The 24895-nt window shown below is 50.1% G+C and overlaps 2 protein-coding genes across 16 annotated transcripts in view; both read left to right on the forward strand.

Annotated features, from left to right (window-relative positions):
• Positions 1-2064: 2064 nt before the first annotated feature.
• Positions 2065-6927, forward strand: LOC104006564 (uncharacterized). Of its 3 annotated transcripts, none has more exons than XM_063811537.1 (4): positions 2065-2510; positions 4748-5161; positions 6070-6340; positions 6811-6927. In XM_063811537.1, the coding sequence occupies exons 2-3, from the start codon at positions 4748-4750 to the stop codon at positions 6322-6324; spliced, it is 669 nt and encodes a 222-aa protein (XP_063667607.1). In that variant the 5' UTR covers positions 2065-2510; the 3' UTR covers positions 6325-6340; positions 6811-6927. The 3 variants fall into 3 exon arrangements, with proteins under 3 accessions (XP_063667607.1, XP_063667605.1, XP_063667606.1); XM_063811535.1 differs by having other exon boundaries at positions 2078-2305; XM_063811536.1 differs by lacking the exon at positions 2065-2510 and adding an exon at positions 3036-3211.
• A 7795-nt stretch (positions 6928-14722) lies between these two features.
• The window catches only part of SLC25A48 (solute carrier family 25 member 48), a 66054-nt gene continuing 55881 nt past the window's right edge, over positions 14723-24895 (forward strand). For 4 of the 13 annotated variants that reach the window (XR_010157326.1, XR_010157327.1, XM_016953867.4 and 1 more), the window contains exons 1-2: positions 14723-15105; positions 22617-22660. Coding sequence is in view for 7 of the 13 variants with exons in the window: in XM_016953867.4 (XP_016809356.3) it covers positions 15060-15105; positions 22617-22660 (90 nt within the window). In the remaining 6 variants the exon portion in view is untranslated. The remainder of the gene's footprint in view (positions 15106-22616; positions 22661-24895) is intronic. The other 9 variants (XR_010157329.1, XR_010157330.1, XM_009449703.5 and 6 more) reach the window with 5 other exon arrangements.

Raw genomic sequence — 24895 nt, forward strand, 5'->3', positions numbered from 1 at the left:
ATATTTGTTATCCTGACCAGGGTGATAGTTTCTGAGGTGTGTACATATGTGAAAATTGATCAAATTGTACACTTTAAATCTATGTAGCTAATTGTACTTTAATTATAACAATAAAGTTATTAAAATGGGAAAAGATGTGAACCCTTAAATGAAAATATACAAATTGGCAGTATGCACATAAAAGAAATGCTCAACATCATTAGTCATCAAGAAAATGCAAATTAAAACCAGCGTGGTATCTATACACCCACGAGAATGGCAGAAGTTAAAAAGCGGTGGTAAGAATGTGAAGAAACTGGAACTTTTACACATTACTGTTGGGAATGTAAAATGAATGGATCATTTTATATTCCATAAAATGGAAACAGTTTGGCAGTTTCTTATTTAGTTAAACATACACTTACCATGTGATCAAACTACTCAAATCCTAGCTATTTACCTAAGAGGAATGAAAACTATACCCACTCAAAGACTTGTACGTAACCATTTTTAGCAGCACTATTCACAATGGAAACAACTAGACTGTATACACAGAAGGCTAGATAAGCAAATTGTGTTACGCCACATAACAGTATACTACTCCTCAATAAAAAGGAGCGAACTGTACCACAAAAAAGATGAATCTTAAAAACATAGTGCTGAATATTAGATGCTCACTAGGCACAAAAGAACATGCACTGTGTGATTCCGTGTATTCTAGAATAGGTAAAATGAATCTATAGTATCAAAAAGCACATCAGTGGTTGCTTGGAGTTGGGAAGCAAGAGAGCAGATTACCTGAAAAGAGGCATTTCTATATATTAATTCCGAGGTTGTTATTTGGTGTATAAATTCATGAACAGCACACTTTACGGTGTATATAAATTAGACCTCAATGAAATTGAATTTTTAAAAGTTGATGACATAACATGAATTAAATTTATATAAAACTAAAGAGATCAAAATAATATGGTATTGGTACAAAGAGAGACAAAGAGATGGATAAAAAAAATCATAAAAATGGACAAGTTTGCAATAATTAAGAATTTAGAATGCGTCTATTTTGGTATTTCACATCAGGTTAGGGAAAAATAATTTATTCTTAAGTGACGTTGAGTCGAGTGACTATTCAAAACATAAAATAAGAGGCTTATCTATTACCATTTACAACAACTAAATTTGACATAGATTAAAGAGTTAAGTCTATACAAAAGAAAATGGCCCAGCAGTAGATGGGGACCAGGGTCTGAGGGCACAGAGTAGAGAGATGTGGTAGCCATGCCTGAGCCTGGAGAACCCGGCTGGGTCACTCCTGACTTGGACACCAGCCCTGGGGAAGTGTGAGGTCCTGGAGATGTCTCAGCCTTATGACCATCAATGGCATTCCAAGGCTTTCTTGCCTCAAGCCCTAAGGCTAGAAACTAACTAGAGCCCCCTTTTCAGGCTGGTTCACCTTCCTGTCCCGGCACTGAGGCTCAACTCTCCAATCTGCAAAATGGCATGACAGTGGTGCACTTTCTTACTTGAAGATTTGTGGAGAGGACTACATGACACACCACAGGGGAACTGCCCTGGGCAGTAGTTAACACTTAGGAGCACCAGGCCTGGGAGAGGAGCTGGGGACGGTGGCTCTGTGGGAGAAAGCAGATGTCCTACATCATCAGCCCTCCCATGACTGCTCCACTTGTCTTGTGTCCTGCCAGCAAGTGACTGGGGAGGAGCCACAGAGGAGAGGCAGCTGAAAGCAAGTGACAAGGGCAGAGACTGGTGTCTCAGCCCCACCCTGAGCGGACTGAGGCACCCCAGAGAGCAGCGGCCCATGTAGCTCACTCCAGTTCCCTGGACTTGGGGGAACAGATCCTTGGGGCCCTTCCTGACCATCTACTGGAGGTGCTGAGTCACTCTCACAGTCTCTGGGCAGAAGTCCCAGGTGAGCTCACTGGCCCCCAGTCATGAAGAACTGATCAGATTCCAGAAGATGTTTGCATTCTCTTTGTTTCCCCTGAGTCTCCTGGGGAGATGTGGATTAAGCTGAATTAAGAGACAGGTGATGATCACAGGTGTTGGGTGCTTGGGTGGAGTCTCCATGGTAACAGAGCCATCTGGCTTTCTTGCCTGGCACCAGGCCTTATGACTTCATAATGGAATCTTCTCTCAGCAGGCAGAGGGGGTTTGCCAGGGTAAAGAGGAGGCTGGGAGGAAGAGGCCTGCCGAGGGAGGCTTTGTCTTTTCAGCCAGAGTTTGACAATTAGGCTTCCTCATGTCACGATGCGGTGCTACTGCTGACCCCAAAACAGGATGCCGGAAGTGGCGCTCACTAGAGACTGTGAGTGGCATTATGCACCTGCCATCTTGCTGAGGCCACCCAGGGGAGCTCAGAGGACACCTGGCCTCCTTCAATCCAGGACTCACTGTTGAAGTGGAGCCGGGGCCCTGGCAGGAAAGAATGAGCTGTGGGAGGGCCACTGGTCCACCACAGGGAGTCTGTGCTGTCCAGTGCCCACTGAATGGCAGGAAGAGTAGGGCCTTAGGTGAGCCCCCCCGCCCCCACCCACAGAGTGAACCTTGGCCATGGCAATGGGCCTCTCTCCCCAAGCTGCTCACAGGGTGGTGCTGGGAGAGCCCTCAAGCCTGTGCCAAATCCCTTTATCCCGACAAATAAGCCATCCAGCAAACCTACATGAATTAGTGTCCTAGGGCTGCCAGAACAAATTAACACAAACTTAGTAGCTTAAAACAACACACGTTTATTCTTTCACAGTTCTGAAGTCCAAAATTTCAAACTCAAGGTGTCGGCAGAGTTGTTTTCTTCTTGGGGGCTCAGCAGGGAATCTGTTCCTTCATGCCTCCCTCCTAGCTTCCTGTGATGATGAAATTCTTGATGTGCCTTGGTTTGTGGCAGCATCATTCCAATAGCTTCCTCCATCATCACATGACATTCTCCCTGTGTGTCTGTGTCCAAACTTCCCTCATCTTATAGGGACAAGCCATTGGATTTAGGGCCCACCCTGACCCAGTGTGACCTCATCTTAACTTGATTGCATCTGCAAAGATCCCATTTCCAAATAAGGTCATATCCACAAGTGCCAGGGCTTAAGACTTGAACATGTCCTATGGGGGACACACAACAACATATAATTCACAGAGAACAGAGCACAGGCTTCAGAGTGGGTCAGACCTGGGCGCTGCCATTTAGCCTGTCCCTTCTCCTTGGCACAGTGAGGTTGGAAAGGCAAGTCTATCCCGGTGGGCTTCCTAAGGATTACCTGAAAGAGAGGACCACAGAGCTCTGCGGAGTGTCTAGGAGTGGTAGAAACTCAGCAAAGATGGCCCCGAGCTGGGTCTCTGGGACTTGGAGGAGGGGGCCTGGTTCCTGCTCATCAGAAGCTGGCAGTCTATGGGCCAGTAGCCTCTTACCAAGGAGTCTGGCTTAGGACAGGGACCTCAGTGGTCAGGCTGCCTGCAGGGAGTTGGGGGAGAGCATGGACCACAGGAGCATGTGTCAGAGGCGGGGACTCAAGGCCCAGGGGCTAGGGTGGGAGTCGGGAAGGCCAGGGTGGGAGTCAGGAAGGCTGGGGTCTAAGCCACCATAGGTTCTTCCATGGGACAGGAGTCCACAGGTGGAACAGCCTGGGGGCTTGCTCAGGATCAAAGGGGCCCCCTGCCATGTTCCTGATGGGCTCTGGGTCTGGCACGGTCAACGTGGGAATGAGCTGGCTTTTCACTACCTGGCACTCCAGGCCATGTGTCCCCTCTGGGCCTGGGAAGTAATTCTTCATTCCGCTTCTCCACCCTCTCCCCAAGACGTGACTTCTCCCTCCTATCACCATGGAGTCTGATAAAGACTTCATTCCTGGCCAAGGTGTTCTCTTTTTGTCTGCCTCTTTCCTTCCCTCCCACCCTTCTTTCCTTTCTTCCAATACTTGGTGTCTACCATATGCCAGGGTTTTTCTAGGCCTTCGGGACACAGAAGTGATCTAGACAGATGGGCCTTGCCTTGGTGGAATTTGTAACTAACAGGATGAGAGATATTAATTTCACAGCAGAGGAGCGGGTGCTCTGAATGAGGGGTATGAGGGTGGTGGCAGTCATGAAGAAGGTGATGCCACTAAGCCAGGGACATTAGGGAAGTGACCTTAACCAAGCACTGAGGAAGTCACCACCTAGGAGAAAGGAGAAGGAAGAGACTCTGGGCAGAAGCATTAGCCCATGCAGAGCCCCTGTGGCAGGAGGATGCTTGGCAAGTGAGATGGATCAAGAGAAGGCCTGTGTGGCTGGACTGGACAGAGTGAAGGGAATATGAGTTGGACTGAGAGCCAGCAGACTAGTTGAAAAAGTGTCAGTTGAGTTCCTATTGTGAACGAGAGGCACCAGACAGATAAGACAGATAAGACCACCCCACACATGAAGCAGGCAGACCACACAGCCCAGGAAGAGCATGCCAGTGATGAAACGATCTGGAGTCACCCTGCAGGGAGGCTGGGGCTGGGAAGGCTCTTCTGAGCTGAGAGTCCAGGAGCAGATCTTGGCACAGGCTCTAAGGGAAGGACAAGTTTGGTGTGACTTAGGAATGGCAAGAAGGCCTGAGTGCTTGAGCAATCTAGCCATGGTTGAGGCCCATTGCTGGCTTTTCACAGAGGAGAACCACAGTCAGGTTTGGGCTTTGTAAGACCCCTCTGGCCTCCAATGTAGGCAGGGACTGGGGACAGAGCTGGTGTCGTTAGGAATTCAGGGTGCAGTAACAGATGGAACGTCCTTCTTTTCTCAGATGTGTCAGAACTGTGACGCTGAATCCGGAGACCCAACCTCTCCTAGCCTCCTGGAGGAGGATGACCCAGGACCCTTGTCCTCCCAACAGCAGGCCACCAGTTCAAGGGACAAGAAGCCCCTAAGCTCCCTCCACCTTTCACATAGGGCCCAGGTGGCCTTGGAGTACCTGCCTTTCTTCTGCACCTATGGGTGCCTCCTGGAAGAGGAGGGGTTGGTCCTGCAGCCCGAGACACTGCTCCAGGAGGACTCAGAACTGCTCAGTGGGTTCTTCCCTTACTACCGCTCTGAGGAGGAGAGTTTGCCCAGCCTGGCCCTTCCTGGCTGGTCACACAGGGGCTCCCAAGATCTGCCCACTGAGAAGGAGGCACGGGCTGGCTGCTTCTGCAGGACAACAGTCAGGGACGAATGCTCTGTGAGTTGAGGAGGCCATAGAAGGTGGGGGGAGCAGCACTAGGCCCCCGCATCCTTCAAACCTCTCTGTCCTGGGGCCCAGACTCTAACAGGCCCCTGGATAAGCCCCTCTCAGGGCTGCTGCGGCCCTTGGAGAAAGGTGTCACTGGTTGGGAGCACAGACACTGCAGGAAGGCTGTCCTGTTCAAGCCCAGCTTGACCACCTGCTAGGAGAGCGGCCTGGGGAATGTGGTTTCCTTATAAAAGAGAGAACAGCAGCTGCAACAATAGAGCCATTGTGAGAATTACATTCAACCACGTACCTAAAGTGCTCAGCGGGATGGTGAGCTCACAGAAACATTTATTTGGTCCTTATGACTTGCTAGGCTCTCAGACAAATGTTTCATTAGCATCATCTCATTTAATCCTAATAGTAATCCTATAAAACAAGCCGTACTATTATTCCCATTTTATGAATGAGAAAACGAGTCTCAGAGAAGTTAAGTGACTTGGCCAAGGGCACATAGCTAGCAAGTAGCAAACCTGGGATTTGACCCGAAGCTTGTGGTCTATAACATTCCTAATCACCACCATGCAGCTGGGCACTGTGGCCCATGACTGCAGAGACAGAGGAGGCAAGGCGGGTGGGTTTTAATCCCAGACACACCCATCCCAGCAGGGTGCCCTTGGATGGGTGAGTGACATTGCTGAGTGCTTCCTGGGCTGTAGAGCAGACATGGGCCTGTCCTCTTCTGGGACTGCCACTGTGGTGTTGCAGGCACAGGCTGGTCCCGGGTATCTGGGCCTGAACCTGGGAGGTGGGCTTGCATCGGGCTGACCCTCCTGTTCCTTTGTACCCAGGCTGCCTCGGCACACTAGGACCTCATCTCTGGGTCCCCATACTCACTGGCCTGCTGCCCCGTCCTGCAGGTCTCGGCAGAGTTCCCCCGTGACAGTGACCGGGATGCCCCTCTCTCCAGGGACCATGGTCTTTATGCCTCAGGATTTGTGCATTACTACAGAACCCCTGAGGAGGGGTTACACACTAGCCCTGGGCCTCCTGCCTTTCCATCTGGGAGCCAGGGGCCCTCAGAGGCTGCCCAGGGCTGGTGCAGTCACACCACGGGGAAGCCGGAGCTGACTGCAGCAGAAACCACTGGAGAGCAGGCCCCCACCACCCACTGACTGTCGAGGGATGAAGGTGATTGGGGGGAGGCTCCCAGAGGTCAGTCAGTTTGCCCTGGGACCAGAGCTGGCCTGGGACCCTGGCACTCAGGCCTATATTCTCTCTGTCTCAGTGCCCATGACCATGGATGAGGGGTATCCTACCCCCCTTACCCAGCAGAGCCAGCAGGAAGAACCCAACCCTTGGCAGATTCTCCCAGCCCCTCTCAGCCCACCAGGCTGCTCCCTGCCAGCATGAGGTGTCCCACTCCACAGGCCTAGGGTTTGCCTTTCTCCTCAAGCAGCAGAGGGGAGAAACTCAGCTTGTGCCCCATGTTCAGCCACTCCACCCCCAGGAAGAGGCCCATCCCGCCCCACGCTGCCACCTTCCTGTTCTCCTAGCTGGAAAAACTGCCACATGAGAATTGAACAGCCACACCAAAAGTGGCTTTGGAGAGAAGTGTCCATCTTGTCCAGCACTCTGACCTCAGACCATTCCTTTTGTAGCCTGACCCAAGCTCAGACAGAGGAAGCAGGAGCCACCTGAACAACTGAAGGGTGCAGACACCCAGAAACTGGTTTTGTAAATAAATCGTGCACCTTGGAGCTGGTGCACTAATTGGATGCTTTGGAGTAATACTTGCAGCTTCCATTTATTAAGCATTTACTTTGTACTAGGCACTTTACAGAGATCATCTCCATAATCATTGGTTGTAGACACTGGTGTCATCTCCATTCTACAGCTGAGTAAACAGGCTAAGAGATGTTACATAGGGTGCCCGAGCTCACACAGCTAGCAGACAGCCGGGAACAGTGGAGCTGGGATTCACACCAGCTCTGTCTGACCTCAGGCCAAGTACTTAAGCACCTCCTCACTACATTCTTCCTCAGTGGGTCTATGCATAGCAAGAAATGAGCCATGTGCTCCCCTAGACCCAGGCCTCCCCTAGACCCATCTCGCTCTCTCTTTTTCCTCATTGCCTCTGCACCTTTCCTTCCCCTGCCCCTGCCCTTGGGTAGAGCAGGTAAGGATGGTGACTCTGCATGTGTCTGCTAGGCCCTACCTCCTTGGACCTTGTGGACCTGTTTTCTGGCTCCAGCCCAACTTCCAACCCCAGGCTCACCTGGTGCATGGCTGAAGCACACTGGGATTTTGAGAGTATGTGCTCATCCCACCTACTCCGGGACCAGGCACTTAGATGCTGATTCCTGTTTGAAAATCCTTTAGTGCCAGCCACACTGGCATGTCCTACGTTCACAGCCTCTCTGTCCCATGGCGCTGGTTTTGTGTCTCCTCCCCGGGTCTAGGTTCTTTGTTTGCTTTGACACTCACACACCTCTGACCACTGGATCCCTGCTCCTCCACCCAATGGCTGCTTGTCTGGAATGCCCTCGCCTGCTCACATCCTTCCTGAGGGTGAGGACTTTAAGAAAGAGAGAAATCAATCGGTAACACTAGAGTTACATCAAAGAAATTCTTTTTAGAAAATCTATTTTTTACTATTTCCAAGGCACTCCTACGACTTCCCACTGGGTTTGGGGATTTGGGATTTGGAGTATGATGGGAGTATGAAGAAATAAAGGTACCCTTGCCAGGAAAACTCGGCTTTGTTCTTGGGGTGAGGCAATTGGACTGTTCCCTTTATTTTCCATAAGGCTGGAAAACTCTTCCCGACTCCCCTTGCATTCTCCCACCTGGTGCTGCTCAGGAGGTTCTCTCTGCCTCTGTGCCCTTCTCCACTGCTCACAACTTAGCTTGTCATTTTAGTTTGGGGCCTCATCAAGGAGCTGGCCTCTGTGGGCCCTCACTGCCCCCAAAGGAACAGACAGGTTGGGAGGTATCTATGTCTGTGGTACAAACTGGGGCCACTCCTTGTGCAGCCCAAGCAGGGTCTGAGCCATGTCCCCTCCTCTCTTCCCGTGTGTGTGCCATCCAAAACCCAAGGAGGTCCGAGAGCCCTGCAGTAGCCTGTCAGCAACTCCTTGGCGAGCTGGAGGTACCTCCCCTGCTCATGGGGCTGAAGAGACCCGCCAGAGGTTTCCCATGCTGCAGAGCTCTCTTAAGGGAGTAGTTTGCAGGAAAGATTTGGTGCAAAAGAGATCCCAGATAAGGGGCTGGCTCAGCTGGAAGGGCAGTTTGCTTCTGGCCCACCTGCCGGCCTTGGCTGGGAGCTGTCCATGTGCTAACACAGACGTGAACCCTCAGGACACACAGGCCATAACGATGGAGAGATTTGACTTGCTGGGTGTGTTACCGCGTGCCAGTCATGGTGCAGAGCACTTGACATGCATTGACTCACTGAGTGTGAGTTAAGTGCAGCTTGAGTGAGGTACAGTTATCACCCCCATCTTACAGAGGAGGATGTCCAGGTGCAGTGGATTAAATGGCCTAGTGAGCTCCTGCTGGGGGAGGCTGAACTGCCTGCTCTCAGGTGCTGAGGAGGATCATAGCCCTTCTGAGGAGCTGGATAGGCACAGGCCTCAACTTCCCAAGGGCAAGCCCACCAGGCCCCTGCAGAGAAAAATGCTGGTTGCAAGGAGCCTGAGCCAGCCTCAGCATGGGCTATGGAGGTTCATCCAGGTGAGATACAGCTAGCCCCAGAGATGGGCCTTTCATCCACTCGCAGAGCAGCAGCAGGACTGAGGACTGCCTCTAGCCTATAGATGCCACTGCCCACAGAATCATGGCCTAGCCCCTTTCCTTGGCATTCAGGGTCCTCAGGAGCCAAACTCCAAGCCTTCCAGCTGCCCCTCCTACAGCCATGGGGGCTTTGGGTGAGCAAAACTCTTCCCGACTCCCCTTGCATTCTCCCACCTGGCACTACTCAGGCAGTTCCCTCTGCCTCTGCACCCTTCTCCACTGCTCACAACTTAGCTTGTCTTTTTAGTTCCAGCTCAAATGCTGCTCCTTCCCGAGACTTCTGGGTTCTGCCCTCCAAATTTCCTATGGTCCTTCCTGGCCTCTATTTGAGGTCAGGCCTGATGTGAGGTTTATGGGTCTCCCCCAGCCCAGCAGCTGATGTTTGATGAGTGCATGACAGAGGAGACCGCCACATGGCAGAAGATGGAGTAGGCTGTCCCCAAACACTGGCTCTTCTGTCACTGTCAGCACTCAAACTCCTCTGAGTCCCAGGGAGTTTAGCATATAGCAGGTGCTCAGCCAGGCTTTCAGATGGGACCTTGACAGCAGTAGGCAGCAGGGTCTCCTCCTACACTCCTACAGAAACCCCTTGATTCCAAACCTCTCCAACCTGGGCTGCCTGGTCCACTGACCTGCCTGGCCTTCAGTCAGGCGGACAGCAGCATTTCCTATTCTCAGATGTCCGCAGAGCCAGCCTCAGCCTGCAGGTTGACTCTGATGGAAAGAAGCACATATGATTTTCAAGCTGATATCACCGCAGCCCAGAATTTCAGACTTCTGTGGACCCACAGGACCTTGTCAGGGAAGAAAGGATAGAGGGCAGCCCAGGGCACTGGGATGGTATTGGGGAAGGGATGTTTCCCCCCTGATTAAACTGTTGCAGGAGTCCTATGAATATGGCACAGTTGGACAGTGTTAGTACCATCACACTGATAGTGGAGAAACTGAGGCAGAAAAGTTAGGGCATTTATGCAGAGGGTTGGGGGTGGGGGCAAGGGTCTTTGGGAAAGTCACTTCTACTTCCCGAGTCTTGGCTAGGAGGCAGCACTTTTTTTTAATAGCATGGACCCTGGAGTCAAACAGCAGGTGTGACTTCATCATCCTCCACTGACTGCCGTGTGGCTTTAGAGAAACTGCTTGACCTCTCTGGACTTCATTCTTCTCACCTACCCAAGGAGGACTTGCATCAGAGAATTCAACAAGATGGTGTAAACGCAGCATGCAGCACTGGGCCAGCTCGGAGCCCTGAGACAGAGCCCTGAGAAGAAAGCCTGGGACATTCAAGGCTTCGATAGATCAACACAGGTACAGAGATTGGGGTGTCGCCTCCCATCCAAGCACACAGTACTCAAACACCTCAGATGGGTTCTCATCAAGCTTCTCCGAGGTTTGCTCTGGCACCTCAGACTCCCCTCTGAGCCTCCTGGGCCAGCATCTCCTCCACGGCCCACACATATACTGAGTGTGGCTGTCTGCCAGCCAGTGCCAGGCAAACCGGGCCGGGAAACTATCCAGGATGCGCAGCCACGCTTGTCTTTTCCGCCCGAGAGCCTCAAGTGCTGCGCAGCAGCGCCCTCTCCTGGCGCATCTTGATGAGACCTCCGCAGCTGATATCCCCGTGGCCAAGAATTTGACTTCTGCAGACACCACCTAAGAGGAGATCGTCCTTACCTTCCAAAAAATAGAGGAAGAATTAAGGCCTGGACTTTCCCAAGATGCCCAGAGAGGCAGCAGCAGCACTAGGACCAGAGCCCAGGCAGCCCAGCCTTCCCGCCAGCTGCTTCACCCCCTCACTTCACAGCCACTTACCTCTGTTTCTTGACTGCCAGCCTCAAGCTGAATAGGTGATGGGCCAGATTCAGTCTGCACATGCTCTGCACATACCTTCCCAAAGTGCCATCAACAAAGGAAGAAATCCCGCTCCCAATGAGAAGCTCGAAAATCATGTGCTCCTTTTCCTTCCCATTGGAGTCAAGGAGGGAGCTCACAGCTCCCGTTGTCTGAGGCCAGTGCAGGAATCATGCAGCTGGGGCAAACACTCAAAGAAGAAAAACAGCACAAGCCCGTGGTCCGGTTTTATTAATCCTTTGAACTCGGTCCTGAGTTCAAAGGCATGTCTGCCTGCTCTGTGGCAGAGCCCGAAAATGTCACGGTGGCAGATAGGTCAGACGGGTCCTATCTATCTTCCTGGAGCAACCAAGCATTGCACAAGGACTGAGCGGCATGGTGAGAGTTGGAAAAAGAAGCAGGGGTGCCTTGAGAGAGGGCAACGAGGTCGTGACCTCCCGTGAGGGGCCTGGGGAGGCCTCCTCATGCAGAAGATGCTTTGGCATAGATCTGAAGGAGGTAGGAGTCGGCTATGAGGAGGGCAGGGAGAGGGAGCTGCAGGTGGAGGGAGTGATCAGTGCAAAAGCTCTGTGGGGGAAATGTGGCTGGTACCTTTGAGGGCCTGAAAGAAGCCAGACTTCTGTGATGCTCCAGGAAAGGCCAGGGGGAGTCCTCACACCTGGGAGTGATGTGGCCACCTCTTCAGCTCTGTCTTGTATCCAGACACCCTCCTTGTCTGCCAGCCACCAGCAGGACCTTCAGACTTTTCCCCATGTCTCCTCATTTAAGGCCCAGCTGACTAAGCAGTGACTGACTGCCCATCAGGCCTGCGCCAGGCTCTGCAGGTCCAATGCAGAATGAGGCAGTACCCTCTTCTCAGTGGGCTCACAGTCTGGATGGGAAGACAATCAACCATTGAGTCTGACAGCAGAGATACAGATATGCTGAGAATATTCAGGAAACACAGATGAGAACTAGAAGATCCCATGTGGCATAGGGTGATGAGGAAGGCCTTCAAGAAAGGCCTGTCAGGAGGTGACAGCTGAACTGAGTCTTAAAGAAGAAGGCAGGGATTAGCCAGGGGAGGAGGGAGAGGGTGTTCCCCACAAGGGAATAGCACGTGCACAGTCACACACATACACAGAATGTGAGACATTGAGGTGCAAAGTGGAAAAGCAGCCAGACCCAGTCCTACTGAGCTACACACAACACACTGGGGAATTGGAATTTATGCTCAAGATCACAGAAAGTCATCAAAGTTCACTAAACTGAGCAGATTCAAAGTTTCAGAAGCTCACTGGGGCAGCAGGACTGGGGCAGAGGGACCCAGGAACCCGTGTCCACTGTGATCCAGGCAGGGCAGTGGCACAGGGCTGGGCTGAGCCACATTCGGAGACAGCAATGAGGGCTGGGTGTCATTGAGGGAATGGACATTCAGGACTTTGTGGCTGGTGGGATAAGACCTTGGGAGAGAGAAATGGAGGATGGCATCCAAGGTTCTGTTTTGGGTGGCCACTGGGTGGAGGTGTGTTTCTCTAAGTTGAAGAAGCACTGGAGGAGGAAGAGAGAGTTCATCGAGGGATGCGCTAAGATGACCCGAGCCACCCAGGTGGAGATGTTGAGTAGAGGGATGTCTGGACTCTGAAGCAAGGTGTGGGGGTTATACACTGAGAGATGGGAGGTACGGGTGGGTGAGGGTCCAGATGGGGCCCTGAGGAATTCACACCTAAGCATGAGAAGGGGCCATGGCACCAGGGAAGAAGATGAGAACAGCTGGAGAAGCAGGAGGAAAGCTGGGTGAGGGCAGGAATCTGGAAGCAGAGGGGAGCAGGCGGCATGGGCAGCACCTTCACTGCAGCAGGTCAGGCATGGACAGCTGACCCAGGCCTTTGCTGCCCGAGTGTGGCAGGTGGACACGGGGAGGGGATTGTTGGCTTGCCTGAGAGAGTGGTTGGGGAGGTGGGAGCTGTGGGGCTGTGTAGACTAAAGGTGCAGCCAGGAGACTCCAAGTTTGGAGAGCCTTCCCTGATTGCTTCCTGTAGAATGACGGACTCCCTCTCCAGTGCTCTTACAGCCACCTCTGTGTAACATCTCAGATGGATTGCCTCCTCTCAGAGACTTTCCCCAAAGCAAGGCACTAGCACAGACTGATGCTCAGGAAATTGCTGTGGCCTGAAAGGGTAAATAAGAAATGGGGAGTGGGCCACTAGTTAACAAATGCTATCAGCATAGCCCATCTGCATGTCCTGCTACTGAGGAAAGTGCTCTGAGAGGTCATCATTGGGGAAGGAACTGAGGGAGAAAGAAAATGGGGTTGCTTTCTGGCCCTAGTCATGCAGGGAGTGGATCTCTGTGGAGTTTCTTTCTCTGTGTAATGGCCAGTAGCTGCCCTGCCCTCTCCCGAGTGTAGAATGCAAATGTGAATGGCAGCACACTACAAATGGTGCTCTGAAGTGCGAAGGCCAGGAAGAAGGGATGGCCTAGATCCTGGCCACAGAGCCAGCATTCTGCCTGGGCTCATAGCCCTGTGGTCTGGGATTCTCCAGGCCTGGCCATGGTTGCTGGTAAACCTAGGGTCCTCCCCTCACTTTCCTGGGTGATGCGCCCCATGGGCAGGTTTGTGGCATGCATATGGGAATGGAGCACAGTAATTTATTTTGGAAAGCAACCCACTCCTGCTCTGCTCCAGCTTGTTAGTAGTTCAAGCAGCAGCTTTCTGGGCCTGGGAGGCCATCCTGGGCTGCCAGGGACACTGCCTGCCAACTTAAGACCTCCTCAATTGGTGCTGACACAGGACTGAGGGGATGACAATCTGTCTGGCACCCCTTAGGTGGTCTTCCAGAGGAGTGGGTTTTGAGAATTGTCAGGCTTTCCACTTGTGGATGCATTCCAATGGTGAATTCACTAAAAGGCCACTCTTCAGAGACCTGCATTTCTCATAGCAGCCCTAGGCATATATCCCGGGCATGACAGGGCACAGCTTGGGGTTGATGCTGACGGCAACTCTGAAGCCTCAAGACTGAGTGGGTCACCATAAGCAGCAGGAAGTTGAGGTGCTGGGATGGGGTGTGATGCTTCCACTCCTCCCTGGAACTTTGCAATACTTCCCTAGCCAGGCCGGCGACTCCATCCTGGGCTGTCCTCTCCCGATACAGGTCCATTCTCTGTGTGCTGGGGCAGGGGAGGGAGTGATGCTGCAGGAAGGTCCCTTCACCTCCAAGTCCCCACTCCTCAGTGGACAGGCCTTTGTAGGATCAAGCTTCGGTGGTCAGGCTCTGTCTTGCTTTGGAAGAAGGAGGTCTGGCTGGCTGTCGCTGCATATTAACCTGGATGACGTGACATGAATATGCCCAGTGGGACAAGAGCAGGCCCAGCAGAGGCCCCTTCCTCCTGACCATACCCTTCACCATTCTTGTCAACCTTGGAGTGTCTTGGCTGAGACCCACAGCTGAGTCCCTGCTGGAAACTAGCAGAACGCTGGGGGGCTTCGAGTCTTCTTAGGAAGGGAGGAAAGACACTCTCATTGAAATCAAAAGCCTCTCCGCACAGCAGGCCACTTCTCCAGTGAGCACGGACCCCTGGCCTGGGGCCTGGCTGAATGTAGGGTCTGCCTACTGCCTTCTGTTGGCCCAGGGCGGACAGTGTAGGCTGAGCCAGGGCCAGGCAGGGAGCTGGGCCCCTAGAGAGCTGTAGCTGACAGTTAGACATGACCCTGAACCACCAGGTGCTTGCTCTAGGCACGGGGTACTGAGTGGGACATGGCTGAGATGAACAAAAAGGCATCACTGCCCAGAGTTGGGATGGGAGAGAGTCCACAGCTGATTGGAATCAGCATTGTCAGCACAGCACAGCACAGCACAGGGAGATATGCGCATTGCCGTCTCTGGATGGGCGCCTGGCACTTTCAGTTCAAAGGCGCTGAGGCTCTGAAGTTGGCAAGGAAGAGGATAACCCGGAGAAGGGAGGACTAAGAGAATTTCACTTGATGACCCTTGCCTCTTTGTGTCTGGGATGAGCCGCGCGGAGCGCACCCTTATCCACCCAGAGTGCTGTGCCTTTAAGGTCCACTGGGGGCGTGATGTCAGCCGCCCTCCGGCACTTGGAGAGGTGAGCGCGGCAGCCCGCGCAGCCGGTGACTGGGGGACTGGGTTTGGAGTAGGACCTGCGGCGTGCTCGAGACTCCGACTTTGGTCTTGCGGCGCGCTCGCGCCTGCGCCCGCGGGCCATGCCCCACTGACTCAAAGTGGGCACTGCCCCGGCTCCGGGAGGGCGAGACCGAGCACCGGCCATGGGAAGCTTCCAGCTGGAAGACTTTGCGGCGGGCTGGATCGGAGGTGAGTGTGCTTACCGGGGACCCCCGGTCAGAGCGAGCGAGCCTGGCGGAGTTTGCCTCTATGCTCTGAGGAAACTTTGCCTCTGTGCGCTGCCATCCCGCTCCCCGTTGTGCGCGCAGCCTGCTTTGGGGAGTGCCCGGCACCGAGATCCCCCTGGTGGTCTTGCAGTTGCCAGGGCTAAATTCTGAGAGCTTCACAGCGTTTCGGGCTGAGCTTCTGATTTGCTCATTAAGTTAGGATCCGTGGGACTTGATGAGGTAATGATTAAACAGCTCGTCAAAGACCACAGCCAAAGGCTCCTGGCGGCGCACACACCCTTCAGTGACCTGGTACACACCTGAATTGTGGACGTGGCTCGCGGGAACTTATGTATGAGGGTAGCGCTTGGCTGCTGACCCCGGGGCGCAGGGTGGTGGGGAGCCAGGCTTCGAGATTAGGCCGGCCCAACGGGGCGTCCCGACTGGAGGGAGCAGAGCTCTCACAGCAGGGAGCGGAGCGCCGGCTGCAGGTGCCCATTGCCAGGCTGCGAGGAGCACTTACTGTCTTCAGCCGCCGCCAACCGTCAGCCATCGCCTACCTCCAAGGCCCCTTCTCCGGGCACTGTTGGGTCTGCTGATCCCTTCGCCACAGCTCCCGAAGCCACTATTTTACTGGGCCTGGGATGGGTTGCCTGGGCGAGAGTTGCATTCATTTCCTTGCTTCTCCATTTTTCTTTCCAATTGGTCTATCCCTCTTTTCTCAGCTATTAGGAAAGGGGGAAGTTTGAGGGACTTTGCTAATTGTAAAAAAAAAAAAAAAAAAAAAAAAAAAAGTCTTTCTTTGGACCCATCTAAAAGGGTTATCCTAAAAAGGATGTTGGCAAATGTAGCCCCTCACCAAAGGGGGGAAAAATAAGATAAAAAGAACAACAAACCAGATTGGATCCCAACTCCTCCCCTCCTACCTAGCAGGAGACCTCCTCTCTTCCGAGACCGGTGGCTGCAGGGCCCTGCTTCACACCTTCCTGAGCAGAGGTGGCTCCTTTCACCTTGAGTAAGTCTGTTGGTACAGATGCCCTTGGGTGGGGCTGAGACCCGCCTTTCCTAACTTTCCCAGTTGGGGGCTGCAGCCTGAGGCCCGCTGGGCATATCCAGGCCCTTTTTGACTGGACAATTATTCCACCATTCAGCGGGGCAGGCAGAGAGAGGAGACACTTCCGTGGACTGCCCCTTAAATAAGCAGACCACCTTCAGTAGGGATGCAAATGGCTTGGTTTGAAAAATGCCATGGAAGGTAGGGCTGAGTCAGAGTAGTTCCAAGACTCTGATACCCCTCCCCATCCCCAAACGTGATAACATGTGAACCCTCCCCAACTCACAGCAAGTAGGGGATTTTTGTGCTTTATTCTGGTCCTTACTTTGGTGATGTTATTGAAAGTAATGGCAAAAATCACAATTACTTTTGCACCGAACTAATAACATGCCTTTTTTTTTTTTTGGCTTCCATGAAATGATGGTAAGTGTTTACTACACTTGAATACTTACTAGGTGCCACGTATAGTTTAAGTGCTATATGTGTTCTTTTAAAACAATTTTATCAAGGTTTATTTTATGTATTATAAAATTCACCCATTTCAAATGTACAATTCAATGTCTTTTTAGTAATTTTACAAAGAGGTGCAACCATCACCATAAATTTGTTTTAGAACATTTTCATCCCCCACTAAGATCCCTCATTTGAAGTTGAATGCTGTTCCCTCTCCTTAATCTCCTTTCTGTAAATTTGCCTTTCCTGTATATGTTATGTCAATTGAATCTTGCAATATGTGATCTCTTGTGTCAGTTTATGTATAGTTCTTTAATTATTATAACAACCCCAAAGAGGTAGGTACCGTTGCATCCTTATTTTACGGATGAGGAAACTGAGATACAGAGAAATTCACTGACTTGTCTAAGACCATGCATCTAGCATTGGCACCAGGATTCCAACCCAGGCTGCCTGGCACCAGAATCTGCCATCTTAATTTCATCTTAACTCTTCCTGAACAACCTTGCATAACAAAATTTTGCCCTTTTTTTGATATTATCCCCCCTCCCCCCCCCACACACACATTTTGTTTGAGATTTTACTGGTTTGTGAAGTGCCGAGGTCTGGAAATCACTGACCTTATAATCCTATTTTTAAAATCTCAAATCCCCTGCTTTCAGATGGGTGGGCTAATAAGTGGCAGAGAGATGTTGGCCCAAGGCTGGATCTAAGCCTGCCCTGAGCTGAAGGATGTGTGCACTCACTATGGGGGAAGCCATGGAGCCTGAGGACCAGCGCTCCTCCCCCCACTACTGGGAAGGGTTAATTACTGCCATCACCTCTCTGCCTCTGCCCAGTTTAGTAGGTAGGAGGGGATAAGAGGGGACAGGTGGTTCTGGACCCAGGGAATCATTGTTCTGGGATTAGCTGGTTTCTTTGTCCCTATAAATATCTAATATTCCAGGAGCCCTTAGCTACCTGGTTAAATCACCTCTTCTAACACAGATATTTCCTTCCTCCTCAGTGTTCTCAGGAATTTGTCTTTGAAGAACAGTTTCCCTTTCAATTTCAGTCACTAACTGCTACAACAAGGCTGATATGGTTTGGCTGTTTCCCCACCCAAATCTCATCTTGAATTGTAGCTCCCATAATTCCATGTGTCATGGGAGGGACCCCTGTGGGAGGTAATTGAATCATGGGTACAGGCTTTCCCATGCTGTTCTCATGGTAGTGAATAAGTCTCATGAGATCCAATGGCTTTATAAAGGGGAGTTCCCTACACAAGCTCTCTTTTTCCCTGGCACCATGTAAGATGTGACTTTGCTCCTCTTTAACATTCTACCATTATTGTGTGGCCTCCCCAGCCATGTAGAACAGTGAGTCAATTAAACCTCTTTCCTTTGTAAATTACCCAGTCTCAGTAATGTCTTTATTAGCAGAATAAGAATGGACTAATACAATAAGTTGGTACCAGTAGAGTGGGATGTTACGGTAAAGATACCTGAAAATGTGGACGCAACTTTGGAACTGGGTAACAGGCAGATGTTGAAACAGTTTGAAGGGCTCAGAAGAAGACAGAAAAATGTGGAAAAGTTTGGAACTTCCTAGAGACTTGTTGAATGGTTTTGACCAAAATGCTGGTAGTGATATGGACAATGAAGTCCTGGTTGTGATGGTCTCAGATGGAGATGAGGAACTTGTTGGGAACTGGAATAAAGGTGACTCTTGCTATGTTTTAGCAAAGAGACTGGTGACATTTTGCCCCTGCCTTAGAGATCTGTGGAACTTTGAACTTGAGAGAGATGTTTTAGGGTATCTGGTGGAAGAAATTACTAAGCAGCAAAGCATTCAAGATGTGATTTTGGTGCTGCTAAAAGCATTCAGTTTTATGTATTCACAAAGATATGGTTTGGAATTGGAACTTATGTTTAAAAGCGAAGCAGATCATAAAAGCTTGGAAAATTTGCAGCCTAACGATGCAATAGAAAATAAAAACCCATTATCTGGGGAGAAATTCAAGCCTGCTGCAGAAATTTGCATAAGTAACAAGGAAATAAATGTTTATCACCAAGACAGTGGGGTAAATATCTGCAGGGCATGTCAGAGACCTTGGCGACAGCCCCTCCCATCACAGACCCAGAGGCCTAGGAGGAAAAAATGGTTTCCTGGGCTGGGCCCAGGGACCTCTGCTCTGTGCAGCCTAGGGACTTGGTGCTCTGTGTCCTAGCCACTCCAGCCATGGCTGAAAGGGGCCAAGGTACAGCTTGGGCTGTGGCTTCAGAGGGTGCAAGCCCCAGGCCTTGGCAGCTTACACATGGTGTTGAGCCTGCGAGTGGATAGAAGTCAAGAATTGAGCTTTGGGAACCGCCATCTAGATTTCAGAGGATGTATGAAAATGCCTGGATGTCCAGGCAGAAGTATGCTGCAGTTGGCTGCAGGGGTGGGGCCCTCATGGAGAACCTCTGCTAGGGCAGTGTGGATGGGAAATGTAGGGTGGGAGTCCCACACAGAGTCCCCACTGGGGCAATGCCTAGTACAGCTGTGAGAAGAGAGCCACCATCCTCCAGACCACAGAATGGTAGATCCACTTACAGCTTGCACCATGCACCTGGAAAAGCCACAGACACTCATTGCCAGCCTCATGGGCATTATAATTTTTTATAAAATTATTTTTAAAAAAAGAAACCCCATTTCCTTTCTCTCTCAGTTCCTTCCCCGATGGTGACCTCTCAGAGCACTTTCCTTTGCAGTGGGGCATGCAGATGAGCTATGTTGATAGCATTTGCTAACTCCTGGGAGACACTCATGCCAGCAGCTGGGAGGAAGGCTGTACTCTGCAAAATCACAGGATGGAGCTGCCCAAGACCATGAGAACCCACCTCTTGCGTTACTGTGACCTGGATATGAAACATGGAACAAAGGAGATCATTTCAGAGCTTTAAGATTTGGTTGCCTCACTGGATTTTGGACTTGCATGGAGCCTGTAGCCCCTTTGTTTTGGCCAATTTTTCCCTTTTGGAACAGGTGTATTTATCCAATGCTTGTACCCCCATTGTTTCTAGGAAGTAACTAACTTGCTTTTGATTTTACAGGCTTATAAGTGGAAGGGACTTGCCTTGTCTCAGATGAGACTTTGGACTGTGGACTTTTGAGTTAATGCTGAAATGAGTTAAGACTTTGGGGCGCTGTTGGGAAGGCATGATTTGTTTTGAAGTGTGAGGACATGAGATTTGGGAGGGGCCAGGAGTGGAATGATATAGTTTGGCTGTGTCCTCACCCAAATCTCATCTTGAATTATAGCTCCCATAATGTGTCATGGGAGAGACCCATGTGTCATGGGAAAGACCCAGTGGGAGGTAATTGAATCATGGGGGCGAGTTTTCCTGTGTTGTTCTTGTGGTAGTGAATGAGTCTTATGAGACTTGATGGCTTTATAAAGGGGTGTTCCCCAAGCTCTCTTTTTGCCTTCTGCCATGTAAGACATGACTTGCTCCTCCTTCACCTTCCACCATGATTGTGTGGCCTCCCCAGCTATGTGGAACTGTAAGTTGATTAAACTTCTTTCCTTTATAAATTACCCAGGCTTGGGCATGTCTTTGATAGCAGCATGAGAACAAACTAATACAAAGGGCTTCTTAATCTAAGTGGCCTTGGGGCAGCCTTGGTTCTCTTCAAATTGTACAGGTCTTGTGAGTGTGTGTGTGTGTAGGTATTTTTTTCTGTGAAAAGGTACAGTGTATTCATCACTTTTCCAAAGAGGTCTTCTTTTAAAAAAATTCTATGGTGACATCACTCACATTTGAGCATCCTATAGGTGTCAGGCTCTCTGCTAGCTATTTTATATGCATTACTGAATTTCATTCTTACCATGGAAGCAGGAGGTAGGTGCTGTTATTATTCCCACTCTATGCATGCTAAAAGTGAGACATAGAGAAGTTAAGTAACCTGCAGGTAACTGAAAAGTTTTCAGGTTTTTTCTTTACACATACCCTACCCCACTTTTTGAGCTGAAATTAATATAATAGAAAACCGTTTGAAAGTGTATAATTCAGTGGCATGTATTACATTCACAACACTGTGCAACCATCACTTCTATCTAGTTCCAAAACATTTTTCTCATGACCAAAGAAGATGCTGTACACTTCAAGAGTCACTCCCATTTCCACCTCTTCCCAGTCCTGGCAACCACTAACTTAGTTTCTGTCTTTATGGATTTGCCTATTCCGGGTAATTCATATAGGTAGAGTCATACAATACCTTGCCTTTTGTGTCTGGCCTTTTTAATTTAGCATAATGTTTTGGAGGTGCATCTATGCTGTAGCATGCATCAATAGTTCATTTATTTTTATTGCCAAACAGTATTCCTCTGTATAAATATCCCACATTTTGTTTATTCATACACCAGTTGATGGGCATTCATACACCAGTTGATGGGCATTTTTGGCTATTGTGAACAATGTTGCCGTGATGTGTGTGTACTTGTACTTGTTTTAGTATCTGTTTTCTGTTATTGGGTATATATGTAGGAATTGAATTGTTGGGTTAGGTTGTAACTCTATGTTTAGCTTTTTTGAGGAATTGCCAAACTGTTTCCACCACGGCTGTACCATTTTACATTTCTACCAGCAATGTACAAGAGTTCCAATTTCTCTACATCCTTGCCAACAGTTCTTTTCCACTTTTTTTCAATTGTAGCTATCCTAGTGCGTGTGAAGACGTATCTCATTGTGGTTTCAATTTGCATTTCCCAAATGACTACAGATGTTGAGCATCTATTCATGTGTCTGTTGGTCATCTGTATATCATCTTTGGAGAAATGTGTGTGCAAATCCTTTGCCCATTAAAATTATTTTAGTCAGTTGTAAGAGTTCTTCCTATATATGAATACTAAATCCTTATCAAATACGTGATTTCCACACATTTTCTTCCATTCTGTAGGATGTCTTCACTTTTGTGTGCAAAAGTTTTCAATTTTTATGAATGTTATGATTTCTTGTGTTGTGTAGGGGAGTTAGAGATAACCTCCAACCCCCTGTTTAGCTCCTACTGGGCTCTTCAGCTGAATATAAAAACCAAATTGACACCAGACTGATTAACAAGAGAAAAATAATACAGATTTTATTAGTTTTCATGACATAGGGATCTTCACAAGAGAGTGAAGTTGGGAGAAGTGGCCAAAGCAAGATCTTTTCATACTTTTTAGATAAACAGTGATCAATTTGAGAAGAAATGACAGGACAAAGAAAATCTGGCTAGGGTGGTGGAATTTTGCTAGAGGAGTCACTAGGAGATGTGTGGGTGGGGGGTATAAAACAGGTGGAAGATAAGGATTACTTCATTAAGTATGAATTCAGGGCCACTGCAGCCTTCAGTTCTGAATCCCAGCTAATAAGGGCTATTTTCTTACCCTGGTATGGAGAGGGTACCCCTCCCAGAGGAATCTTTATTGCTTGCTGCATGCAGGAAGAGGCAGGTCAGTTCAGCCTTTCAGAAGTTATGATTTCTCAATCTTTTCAACTTGAAATAATCAATGCACCCATCTGCTATATTTTGGTATGGCATGTCCTTCACTCCTTCAGTTGGTTGTACACTTGGTATCATATCTAAGAGTCCATTGCAAATCACAGGTCAAGATTTTTTTCTATGTTTTAGTTTAAGAATCTTATAGTTTTGCTCTCCCATTTAGGTCTTTGATCTGTTTTGATTTAATTTTGTATATGGTATGAGGTAGGGGGTCTATCTCCACTCTTTCACCCTTTTGCCTGTGAATATCCACTTGTCCCAGTCCCTTTGCCTTCCTTTTATGGAGTGATTGCTTGTTTTACTCTATTTTCTCTGCCTTCCTTGGTGCGTGGGCCAGTGCCTAGCACATTGGAGCCCACCCACTCCCCCTACCCCAGCAACTGACCGTTGACTAAACAAGTGCCTGTTTTGTCCCAAGAGCTGGCTGGTGTAAGCCAGGAGTCCAAGGGCTGAGTTACCAGCCATTCTTTTTTGATCCACAGGTGCAGCCAGTGTCATCGTTGGCCACCCTCTGGACACGGTCAAGGTACAGTAGCCATGTTTCCCATTACCTCTTAAAAAGAGGCATGGAGCTGACCTGCCTCTGGGACTATGCCTGCTGTTTCTAATCTCTCAGAGAGTCTTCTGCCCAGGGCAGACTCTCTGTTGCCAGTCCAGGGGGTGTTGGGTGCCAGGAGGTCTGGTTTAGACTCAGAACCCTCAGAGGTCCAGGTAGAAATTTAGAAGTAGATTGGAGATGGGAACCTATCATTACCTGATGATGCACATGGGTGTGAGGACTCTGGAGCTGTTGGGACCTTCCTGGCATTGGGATTATCCAAGCCCCTTGTTCTGGGATGTTCCCTAGAAAGGGGAAGGGGCTCATCTCAGATCATACAACAAGTTAAAAACTGAGGTGCGAGATGCTGCAAAGGAGCAGTCTTTCACCCCATCCCCACCCCTGCACCCGTCCCCAGTGGTGAGCAGAATTTAGAGCTATGCTCTGGGAACGGAGCCATAAATTGTGCCTCCTCATTGCTGACTGGCTTCCAGATCCGTTTCTAAAGCTCTGCCTGGATTGTGCACAGAGAGGAGCCTCACAGACCATTTTCAAATGGCTGCTGCAATGTCCTTTCTCCCCATCTTGCTCCCTGTATGAAAATGGACCCTCTCCTAGGTCAGGGCCCATGCTCACCCTCTTGATGGGAAGATCAGCCTACCTGTTTTAAATATTTGAAGAAACACTTTAAGTAGTAAAGGGGGGCGTTTAGGCTCCCCAGGGGACATCCCAATGCAGGGGGATGGCAGGCAGGACCCAGTGCTGGGAGATGGGCACACAAAGTGGTGAGTGAAGCAGGCTTAGTCTACCCTCCTGAAATGGTATAATCTTCCCATTTTATATAGGAGGGGGGTAAGGTGCAGAGTTTAGGAACCTGCCCCAGACCTCAGAGCCGGGCATTGTAGTGCTGGATTCAAAGCTCCAAAGTAAATTTTACTTCTGGGCTGACCTAGGCTTTGAGGACTCAGGAGTGAGGGAGGCAGGCAAGGAGACAGATATTTTTAGGACACTGATGGACAATAATTAGGGAACACAACAGATGCACAAATCAATTATGGACAGTGGTAGGTGCTGGGGGACAATAACACAAGGTGATGGCAAAGACAGTGATGAGAGCCTTCTGTATTTTGAAGAGTCAGGGATGGCCTCTCTGCCAGGGAGGCAGCTAAGTTGAGACTCAGATGACACAAAGAGCCAGATACGCAGAACTGAGGTCAGAGTGCTATTCACAGAGGGACAAGCTAGTGCAAAGCCCCAAGGGTGGGAACAGGCTGCGATGTACATTCTCCAGGAAAACAAAGAAGGCCAGTGTGTGTGTGGTGCACACAGTGAGCTGAGCAAGTGGTGTGGTGCAGGTGCTGGGAGAGGCCCAGGGAGAATGGGATTGCAGAGTGTGCTAGGGGCCTTGCTGCGTGCCTCCTGCCAGCCCTGCACACCCAGGCCCTGGGTCCCAGAGCCCACCAAGGAGGGCTGTGCAGCAAGTTCATGTCTGAAGTGGACTTACCAACATATCACGGCTGAGCCATTGCTGCCCAGAGTTAGGGCCCATGTCTGGCACTCCCCAGGGCTGTCCAGAGCTAAGCCAGGTCCTTAGAAACCTTTTCCACCTCTGTGGTAGCTGCCCACTGAGCCCTCTCCACCCTCCATGAGAGCTGGCTAGTTACCATGCCCAGGCCTGGCTTCCCTAGCCTGTGGCCTCTGACTCTCTCCTGTTCAGAGTGCACCTCAGCACGGAGCTGGGCACAGCCTCCCTGGGTGAGTACCTGCGGAATGAGGGGCCATCTGGGACCTCAGCCAAGTTCAAGGTGCCTGCTGCATACCTCTCCAGGGCTGGGCCTTGGGGAGACTTGGAAGACTCAGATGCACTCCCTAATGTCTCCATGAGAGTGCTGGTTGTTCCTGGCAATTCTCACCCTCCCAAACTCACCTAAGTCATTCCCAGTCTGTCTTCTCCAGGGTTCATTCAACAAACCAGTTCACAAGAATGGATCAGTGGGGAGGCAGCATGGCCAAGCCAGAAAGCATGGGCTTTGGAACCACGCAGGCTCTAGGTGTGAATCCTGTTTTTGCCATTTCCTGATTTCATAGCCTTCTGTTAAACACGATACAAATCCTTGGCTTACAGGGTCAGTGTAAGATTATAAGCATTGTTTCTGGTACCTAGTAGGGATTCAAAATCGGTAGCTGCTATTTTTATCAACATCATTCGATATATATTAAGTT

This window comes from Pan troglodytes, chromosome 4 (genome assembly GCF_028858775.2).
Source record: "Pan troglodytes isolate AG18354 chromosome 4, NHGRI_mPanTro3-v2.0_pri, whole genome shotgun sequence".
Lineage (NCBI taxonomy): Eukaryota > Metazoa > Chordata > Mammalia > Primates > Hominidae > Pan > Pan troglodytes.

What these genes read in the sequence shown, in the direction of transcription:
- LOC104006564 (XM_063811535.1), top strand. Translation starts at nt 2,240, where the DNA reads ATGTCACGATGCGGTGCTACTGCTGACCCCAAAACAGGATGCCGGAAG. An exon ending in AGTGGCGCTCACTAGAGACT is followed by an intron (nt 2,306 to 4,747) that starts GTGAGTGGCATT and finishes TTCTTTTCTCAG; the next exon opens with ATGTGTCAGAACTGTGACGC. An exon ending in CAGTCAGGGACGAATGCTCT is followed by an intron (nt 5,162 to 6,069) that starts GTGAGTTGAGGA and finishes CCCGTCCTGCAG; the next exon opens with GTCTCGGCAGAGTTCCCCCG.